The sequence below is a fragment of the Triticum dicoccoides genome, chromosome 4A, assembly GCF_002162155.2.
Source record: "Triticum dicoccoides isolate Atlit2015 ecotype Zavitan chromosome 4A, WEW_v2.0, whole genome shotgun sequence".
In the NCBI taxonomy this organism is placed as follows: domain Eukaryota; kingdom Viridiplantae; phylum Streptophyta; class Magnoliopsida; order Poales; family Poaceae; genus Triticum; species Triticum dicoccoides.
Window position 1 is genome coordinate 251,849,793 of NC_041386.1, and position 10,448 is coordinate 251,860,240.

Genomic DNA, 10,448 nt, shown 5'->3' on the forward strand with positions numbered 1-10,448 from the left:
TTCTAACATTAACTTGGTGCTTTTAGGTACATATGTCATTGCCAAAGATCCACACTTCGACCCTTTCTGCGTATGGGGAAATGAGATATTCATGAACCAGCATCAAGTGAGAAAACTGATAAAGATTATTATTAAAATGGATCAAAAGATGTCACTCAAACTATTTGTTTACACTTTATGCAAGACAACAGTGAACTGCAGGATGGTAAGTAAGAACTCTGTAGCCTTCTTTTTACTACCCGTAATGAGTTGTGTTAGATGACGATGTCTGAATCTGTTTTCCTTTGCAGTGGATCCTGAAGCAGTTTACTCAAGATTACCTCTCAAACTACATGATTGGCGGCCGGCCATCACAAGGGGTTGGACTAGAGTCATGCGTCCATCTACATCCAGGAGAGCACAATAGGGCCATTCCGCTTCACCTTGTTCAGCAACCAGAATGTCTATCGCATCTTTCTTTACCATCTGTAATAGTACAAGTATAGAACCCTGGTTCATCATTCTTTATTTGGTGCTTATGTAATTCTTAAACATATGTACCTGTGAACCGAATAATGCATTGGTTGTTTGAACCTGATGGATAAGAATAAAGCTATAGCCTACTTTCAGGTTCAAATTAGGTACAATTTTAAATAGCGGCAATTAAATTAGGGTGAAATTACGGTGTGCGGGTCATTACGGCGCACATGGTATGTAAAGCACAGCGTGTGGGATATACATCATAATCCAACACGGTTCACGGAGAGGAAACGTGTGTAACAATGCATACAGTTGCCGTTTGCAAAGCGTGTGTGATGTCAGACACTATCACAAATGGTGCGGGAAAACTAAATGTGTGTGATTGTCTATCTATCGTACACGGTTTACAATCATGAATTGTTTGTGATGTGCCAGGCATCGTAAACATAGAGCCAGTTTGGTACGTGCCTGAAAAACTCTCGTGCCTGGAATGTGCCTGGTTTTAGGTAAAACCACAAAACTCCAACTGTGATGGCAATGCGAGCACAAACGAGTAGCAAGGATGACGCGTTTGAGATATTAGAGATATCGGAAACGGTTATATAGGGACAACTGTATGCATCAAGGCTCCCTATCCCCGACGGTTTCTGGGTCGTGTGGGAAGGACCTTCCTATCGCAGTCACTCACTAGGCGACGGTTCCAAATGCCATCGCCGAAAGTGGTTAAAAACATTTGTATAGCACCTCGTTGTACCAGTGTTAGCAGCAACGCGTTTTGGCCACGAACGCTACTGCTATCCCTAGATAGCAGTAGCGCGGGACAAACCGTGCTACTGCTAAGCATTAGTTGTAGCGTTGTATTAGTAGCGCGGCTACCCGCGCTACTGCTAGGCTTTTCCCTAGTAGTGATGGTGGGATAGACAAGGTTGCTTCTTCGTGGACCCTTCGTGGGTGGAGCCCTCCATGGACTCCCGCAATTGTTACCCTTCGTGGGTTGAAGTCTCCATAAACGTGGATGTACAATAGCATCACCTATGGGAACCACGCCAAAAATTCTCCGCGTATCCATTGCGTTTGCACACTCCAATCCCATCCTTTTACCTTCTTGCACTTGCATGCTTTACTCTTTCTGCTGCCTATACTCTTTTCATGCTTGCTTGAGATGTATTGGATGCCCTTTAATATGTGCTAAACTCCACCTTAACTTGAGGAAACTAAAAATTGCCACTTTTGTTAAGGGTTAATCACCCCCCCCCCCTCTAGACATATCTTCTCGATCCTTTCAATCACTTAAACAAAAATGTAGAGTCTTGAGCTTTTGCCAATCCTTGTCTTAAGCATTTTGAGGGGTCCACATCTATAGTCCTTGCCATGCCAATCATTGAACATCCTGAAATATTGATCTTGAATGGACATTTGTTCAATGAGGTATATGTTGTTATGAATTACCAAAACCACCCGGGAATTAGTTGCACTTTCAGACACGCCAAATGAAAATTGCTTCGCTTCAGTAATATTTTGCCGGGGCCATCTCCGGCACGCAATTTTCTCGATAACAAACTCTTCGAGATATGACAACCTTTCTGCAGCACAGATAACTTTTGAGGAAGTTTAGCAAACTTCTCAGAAGTACCAATCTTCTTGATTTTATACTTCGCGAAACATATCAATCTTCTTTTCGATGACTTCCGTAGAAGTTTATAGCAAACTTCTTGGAAGTAGCAATCTTCTTGGTGTCAAACCTTTTGGATGATTATAGTAATCTTCTCGCCTTTTGGCAGCAAACTTTTCGGTACCAAACTCTTAGGGAGATTATAGCAATCTTCTCAGAATAACATTCCTCGAAACATAATCATCTTCTCTGCTGCATAGATAACTCTCAGTGAAGTCTATAGCAAACTTCACAACAAATTATAGCATTCTTCTTGATACTCCAGGGACTATTTCTCTTTGTGTGCACTAGCAAACAAATCGCTTCCAAACTGTTTCCGACAAGAATCCCCAAACACAAAGGGCAAGGAATTGCACCAACACCCTTTTAGTAGTATAGTGGTCCTCTGACTCAAATAAGAGAAGAAGAACTACAGAAGAAAATGCTACGTCTTTTCCTCTTCAATCTTCTCGACTGTAGTTAACACTCTCTGACCGAGCTCTGTAGTAATTGCTTCACGTCTGCAATTTTTGGGGGTCCCTTCCATCACGCATTATCTTCGATAGCAGTCTTCTCGGTTGCCTTAGCATTCTTCTCTGCTTCGCAGATAAAAATCTTCTAAGTTTGTAGCAAACTCCTCATAACGTCAGGGACATAATTTCTCTGTATGCACTAGCAAACACATTAGGCCCTCACTATTTCTGTCCAACAATCTTGGAGACTCTTGGGGCACTCAATTGCACCAACAGTATGTTCTTGGTTGCGCGGTTGAAATTTAGTTTTTCTAGCGTTGGGTTCCACATGCTCCACCAATCTTTGCCATGAAAACCTTAGCCACGGAGGTGTGGCTTCCATATCTCTCCCCCCCTTGGGATCCAAACTCTAGGAGAGGGCATAGCGAGTCGGAATTGAGCATTCCAGCTAGTTGGGTAGCTAGCCTGCCAAGGCAAGACTTTTGGGAGCACCTCTAGCGTTGAATAAGCGTCCTTCGGGCTGACCGGTACAAGACCGGTTCCTGGATTCACAGAATGCCCATGTCATTGCTCCAGTGTGCGGGGCATTAGGATGCCACGCTAATTCGTCGGTGGCGAAGTCGAGTGAACCAAAGAAAATGGTACGCCTCAAAGCCAGTCTGCCGCCGCTAAACAATGAAGAAACCATCTGCATCATTGCTTCGATAGACGCTAGGCTCATTGTGGGCGCCAACCGTTGTGGCGCAAACTCCGAAAGCATGTATAGGAGTTAGAATGTAGAGGCATAGAGGCTACCGAAGATGCAAATGGGCGTAAAGACAAGGTTTATTGTTGTTTTCTCTCTTGTGTATAAGGATGAATACAAATGGTGCAAACCTCAGCCTGGTGCCCCTGCCTTGGCTTATATAGAGTGCGTCATGGAGGGTTACAGCGGTTGGTGTTAATGCTAGTGGTAATGGATCATTGATGGTCGAGTGTTATTACATAAGGTGACGATAGCAATTAAGGCGTAGTGGAGCTCGTGGGTAACATCCCTCTTAATTGCTTGTTTGCTGAACTCCTGTTTGCTCCCGGCTGATGGATTGGTATCAACTGACGGCTCACGTCCGTCTGATTGCTCCGCATGAATGGAACATGACCACATGTGTTGTTATCTGCACCATGACATCTTTGGGCATGAACCTTCTGTTGGGTCGTCTTGTTGTCGTGGGCCTACCCGGTTGGGATTCTCTCGTCACTAATATTGCGCTGACGTCTCTCCGAGAGGTCACCAAAGTGAACTATCGTTCCCTATGGGAGGTCATCCGAGCGAATGCAGCGATTTGGGAGTATTCAGTAAAAAAAACTAACAGTGAACACATAAAAATTGCCTTGCTAAAACAGGTATATTTGTCGCGCTATTGTATACATATCTGGCATGCTGTAGAGAAAACATAACCATGCTAGCAAACAGATTGTTAGGAATTTATCATGCTACAACAGAGTAATTGTTATGCGTTTTCAGGGGTTGCATGCCATGATGCAACGTGAAGAATTCTTAGCCTAATTTTTTCCAACTTATTCAGAAGTTATCATGTTGGCAAAAAAAAAACTTGCCATGCTACATCAAAGGGAACATTTGAAAATTGTAAACAAAACATGTCATCCGGTTTAGTGCCGTTAACTTATAGTTTGCTCGGACCAACATGTGGTTGGATGGTTAGAGAGACTGTGGTATCCCCAACCCATCAGAGTTCAAATCCTGATGCTCGCATTTGTTCTTAAGTGACTTCATAAATTTCAAGATGATATGCCGGTTCAGTCTTTCAGAGATGCTCATAAGAGTAGGGTGTGCGTGTGTGCGTTCATAGAGGTGAGTGTATGCGCGTGTATATGAACGTTTGTATCTGTATTAATGTTCAAAAAAAACTTGTAGTTCGCTCGGATGGGTGTGAACCGTTTAGTGTCGTCAACTCATAGTTCACGAAGATGGGTGTGTGTGAGCAACCAGTGATTGACATGTGTCTTTGCTTTGAAATTCTTAAACATGTCACAGCGCGGTCGCTAAAAAAACCTCTTGATCAATAACATTTGGAAAATAGAACCACAACAGTCACCGGTTCATAAGAAGTTACCCTCTCCATTTCCTGTTACCCCCCATATAAGATTAGTCCAAAATCACATTAGTAATGTTTGACCAACTTTATATTAAAATATCAACATCTATAATGCTAAAGATATACAATATGGAAATTAATTTCATAATTATAAATTTGGTATTGTGAATGTTTATATTTTTTCTTAAACTTGATCAAAGTTTATGAAGTTTGACTTAGACAAAGCTTATATTATGTGGAGTTAAAGGAAACAAAGGTAGTATTATCTAAATTATCCGAAACTGGAAAAACTGAATCACCCAGTAATGGTCGAGCGCTGAACTGTAAATATCCATACAAAACGGTATCCAGGAATAAGACTCCGGTAGGTAGAAATACCTAGTGCAACAGTGTCTAGGAGCAGAGCACAAATATTTACAGTTCCGCCAAAACTTGTGGTAGGGTATGATGGACCATCAAGCTCGGCGCTTGCTGAGACGCCATGAGTTGGGCTCGTGGTACCTGTCGTACAGAGGCTCAATCCTTTCCTGTCGCTTCCTCTTGCTCATCTTGGTTGGATCTGCGCCCTTGTAGAATCTTGGCGCTAACTCCACTAACCATTTCGGGTCAACCACGGTCACCTCCCTCATATACTCCTTGGTCGTCATTACAAGCTCGTGGTAAATGACCCAATCTGGTTGGCGCTGGAACAGCGCACTGCTTGGGTGAATGTACACTGGCTGGTTCTCCACCAAGGTTCTGTAGCCTTCCTGGGGATCTTTCCTGGCAGCATGGAAAAAGAAGCCGGCAGTGATTGCTTTCCTTATTTTCATGAAGTTCTTCCCAGCAGCGACAACATCCAACTTATATCTGCAGATACATCGGCAAATATGTTAGCGCACAAACAAAATCATATCAAGCTCTAGGACAGTAGATCGAACAACACACCTCTACCATTGGATAGGCAATGAATGCAAGTTGTCTGAACATTTGATAACGAAAGCACAATGAAACAAGCCATGGATAGGTCTCCAAAAAAAAAACCATCTTCACTAATTCCTTTGTGAAATGTTTTTGTATACAACACTACAATGTTTTTTAACGAAGGATCCAAATTAGCAGACCACACAAATATTGGTATTTATCCCTGACTGTCTACAGTATGCACCCGCAGAAACCAGGCATTAATTCCAATTCAATATCCACATGCAACAGTTATGCAACTTATAGTGGACCTAATACACTGCATGGTTCATTTTTACCCTCTTATAAGTAATCTTTGCATAATCTTTTGCATCAGTATTATGAGCGTAGGTTTTTATCCCTGTCTTCAGTATATTCTCGTCATAATTATTGCATATAAATTAGGCATACTGATTGTATTTGATGTGATGAGTACTGCTAATCTGCTTTGAATTTGATTAATAGAAATCTACTAAGGAAAACCTCCATTACACATCTAATGCAGAGGCTCTTCATTCAATTTATTCTAATTCAACTAGTTACCTATCCATGATAGTTAGAAGCTGCTTTCTGACATCTTGTGCTCTCCTTAGCGATCTTGACTGAACAAAGTTCTCAAAGCACCAGGGCCCTGAAAAGTTCTTTGCTTTCCAAGCCTCATATACAGCAAGTAGGGTAAGATGATCTCCCTCTGGCTGGAAAAATTTGGCCCTTTTCTGATCAGCTTGAGCCTGTTTTTCTCTAGGCCTATAGAAAATATTCCCCGTTTGAATCATCGCTATAATAGTCAGTATCTCATCACTGCATCCAAGGTCGACGCTAGCTAGTAGCATCTTTGAAAGTGGTGGATCCAGTGGAAATTCAGCCATTTTTCTTCCCAGTTTGGTAAGAAGGCCCTCCTCATCAAGAGCGCCAAGGCTGTAAAGCTGTTCCATAGCAGAGATAAGTGCTTGGGGTGCTGGGGGGTCCATAAAATCAAAGGATAGTAGGTCATTTATCCCCATTGCCTTCATATTAAGAACTGTAGAGCCCAAATTGATCCTTTGAATTTCTGGAATCGTCGTTGGTGACATTTCATTGCGGTAAGCACTTTCAGTGTATAGACGATAACATTTGCCTGGTCCAGTACGGCCAGCACGCCCTGCTCTTTGTTTTGCCGATGCTTGTGAGATTGGAGTGATGACCAATGAATCAAGCCCTTGTTTTGAATTATAAACATTGATTTTGGCGAAGCCAGGGTCGATGACATAATATATGCCATCAATGGTTAAAGAAGCTTCAGCAATATTGGTGGCTACGACCACCTTCCTCTTCCCAGGTGGAGCTGGCTCAAAGATCTTTGACTGCATTTCACTAGGCAGAGCGCTATACACAGGCAAAATTATGAGCTCAGGAACATCCTTTCCCAGCCCTTTCATCCTCTCATATAAACATTGACAGGCATGATCAATCTCCTCTTGACCAGTCAAGAAAACAAGGATATCACCCTCTGGCTCTGTCAAGTGGATCTGCAGCACGGTAATCAATGCAGCATCCAAGTAGTCACTTTCTGGTTGTTTGGTGTAGAGTATCTCCACTGGGAATGTTCTTCCCGGAATTGTGAAGATGTTGCAGTTGAAGAAATACCCAGAGAACTTTTCAGCATCAAGGGTAGCAGAAGTAACAATAAGCCTCATGTCAGGTCTACGCTTAACAAGCTGCTTCAGCAAACCGAAGAGAACATCTGTGTGGATGGTCCTTTCGTGCGCTTCATCAAGCATGACTACTGAATACTGGGAAAGGTTCTCATCAACTAAAATTTCACGCAGAAGCATTCCATCGGTCATGTATTTTATCACAGTTTCTGGGCCAGTGCAATCCTCAAAGCGAATGGCATAACCAACTTCCTCTCCCAGTCGACAGCCAAATTCTTCTGCCACTCTCTTTGCAACAGACATTGCAGCCACCCTACGAGGTTGAGTACAGCCAATTTTACCCCTTGTGGTATAACCAGCTTCAGCCAAATATTGTGTCACCTGCGTTGTCTTTCCAGAGCCAGTTTCTCCGATAACAACTAAAACTTGATTATCATGCACAGCTTGAATCAACTCTTTCTTCAACTTGTATATTGGAAGAGTTTGCCTCTGATCTTGTATTGAAAGCTTTGACCTTTGCCCAAACGTTAAAGCTTTTCCATATGCTTCCTTCTTCCATTCTGGCATGTCATAAGCTGATAGACCAACACCTCTAAGCTCCTGTGCAAGGTGTCGCTCACCTGTGTCGGGCATTGGGTCCTCCCATGGCCTATTCAGATCCTTGGGTATCGAGTCCAGCATTGCTCTCTGCTCTTGTTCTCTAACCTCACGGCGCTCCTTGATGAGGGCAGTCTGGAGAGCTGCTGCTCGACTTAATGAACCCTCTGGATTCTTGAAAATCTTAACAGGTGACATGTCAATTGAGAATCTGCTTTGTCCCTGCAAGAACTCTGGTTCATCCTCATTAAGCTCAATCTCCAACTCCTCCTCTGCGCCTTCCTCCTGATACAACATTCCATCACCATCCTCATCAAACTGTGGGTAATCCCTCACATCGAGAACACCCGAAGCAATTAGCTGCTTCGCTTCCCACCTCTCCGGTGAGCTCATCCGCTTGAGGGGACGCCGCGAGATGGGTGCAACCTCATCCTCCTCTGTAATCACAATCCCCGATAGACCCAACCTCCTTCCAGACCCAGCAGCAGCAGCACTACCAACAGATGGGTTAGTCCTTGGAGCATCCTCCACACCACGCTGCATTGGCAGAAGGTCCTTTCCTGTATCCTGATCCACATCCCTCAGTGAGAGACTCAACTTATCTCCCTTTACCGAAACTACCTTCACGAACACCTCCTGATCACGCTTCACCACCTCCTTTGCATTGGCTATCCGTCTGCTTGCCATCTGCGATACATGAACAAGTCCCTCACGGCCACCACGAACATCCTCAAGCTTGACAAAGCAACCGGTGTCCATTACACGGGTCACCCTCCCCCTGTACACCTGGTAAAGCTCAGGCTCGCCACTTGAATTTGTCAGGGTATTCTCTGTCTTCCTTCCTCCAGCCCTTTCCTGCTGTCCCTCCTCCTCATCCACATACCTCCTGCTCCTTCCATGGGCCTTGCCAGTATCCCTGTCCCTTTGCTGGAGGCGGTCCTGGGCCCTCCCACCATTACCGTCCCGATCTCCCTCCCGGTCTCTGTCGCGACCACGGTCTCGATCCCTGTCCCAGCCATGATCATGTTCACAGCCTCGGTCATGGTTACGATCCTGGCCACGGTCATCATGTGCTCGGTCACGGTTATGGCTGCAATCACCACGCCCGCGGTCTCTGTCACGACTGCGGCCATGGTCACGATCCCGTCCGCGTTCATCACGCGTGCGGTCATGGTCACGGTCCCGAGAGCGGTCATCGCGACTGCGGTCCCTGGAAGGGGCAGGGGTGGTCGCCGCTGTGGCATTGGCATCACGCTCAAGCTCGAGGCGGAGCTCGCGGGCGCGATCTGCGTCGTCGGGGCGCGAGAGCGCGCGGTACTTGGAGTTGGACTGCGAGGCGGCGGAGCTAGGGTTATGGGAGGGCGGCGGGAGGATGGCGTGGATGATGGTGAGGAGCGTGCGGACGAAGTAGTCGGGGAGGTCGGCGCCGTTGGCCTTGAGCTTGGCGTCGAAATCGGCGACCGAGGGGGCGTCGCGGCCGAGCTCGGTAATGAACTCAGCCAGTACCTTGTCGCCTACACCGATGTGCGTCTCCAGCTCCGAGCAGACCTTGGAGACGAGCGACAGGTACTCCAACTTTCGGAGCCCATCGTCGCCGGGACCCTCCCCCGCCGCCGGCGCCATGGCTAGTGGGTGGATGTGGAGCTAGGGTTTGCTGGTCGGTCCCGGAACTATAGGGGTTGGATTGGTGAGGTGGGGCGGCTCTTCGGGACTTCCAATCTGGGAAAACCGCCTCGCTGAAGGCTGAGACCCCGAATAGATCCGACGAACGAGAGGAGGCAAGTAAATTTACAGCAGATGTCACCGTATCCGCGATATCAAAGATACTTCTTTTTCCCCTTTTACTTGTCGAGAGTTGGCTGTACCCTAGCGACAAAGGCTCACACCTTAAGGCCTCTTTTGATTCGTAAGATAGAATTATCATAAAAATAAAAATTTTGTAGAAAATGAGATGACATGTATCTCAAATCCTATGAGTAGGAATAGAAAACAAGATGTCATTTAGTTGACACCAAAGGAATTTTTCTATTGAGTCTAGGTTCTTTTTTTCCTATGAAATATGGAGGATAGGAATCAATCCTATGTAGGAATGGAAATTCATTCTTATGAACCAAAGAGCTCTAAAGAAAAAAAATCTTATAAAAATTCTATTCTCTAAAATTCTTATGAAATTTCAAAGGAGGCCTAAAACTAGCTCGTGTGTTGCAATGGTAGAAAAAAATGTCTCAGTCTTAATAAGAAATGGTTCAAGACCCGATATCTCAATCTTAATAAAAAATGATTCAAGATCCCACACAGGTACACTTCCACCATTTCAAAACGGCAGAGAAGCACTAATAGCATAAACCGTGAATATAAAATACTCCCTCATTTCTAAATATAAGTCTTTTTAAAGATTTTAATATGAACTATATACGGAGCAAAATGAATGAATCTTACTCTAAAATACGTCTATATACATCTGTATGTACTTCATATTGAAATCTCTTAAAAGACCTATATTTAGGAACGGAGGGAGTATTACTAAAGCTTAATTTCTCAATTCAATTTCAATAGTGCCAAAATTAGTTACAAAGACACGCATTGTTTTCTACAT

The 10,448-nt window shown here is 44.5% G+C and overlaps 1 protein-coding gene across 1 annotated transcript; it reads right to left on the reverse strand.

Moving 5' to 3' along the window:
• Nucleotides 1–4,920: 4,920 nt before the first annotated feature.
• Nucleotides 4,921–9,596, reverse strand: LOC119285743 (probable pre-mRNA-splicing factor ATP-dependent RNA helicase DEAH5). The gene is made up of 2 exons (XM_037565073.1): nucleotides 6,165–9,596; nucleotides 4,921–5,528 (listed from the first exon to the last, which is right to left on the reverse strand). The coding sequence occupies exons 1-2, from the start codon at nucleotides 9,473–9,475 to the stop codon at nucleotides 5,135–5,137; spliced, it is 3,705 nt and encodes a 1,234-aa protein (XP_037420970.1). The 5' UTR covers nucleotides 9,476–9,596; the 3' UTR covers nucleotides 4,921–5,134.
• Between the last annotated feature and the right edge of the window lie 852 nt (nucleotides 9,597–10,448).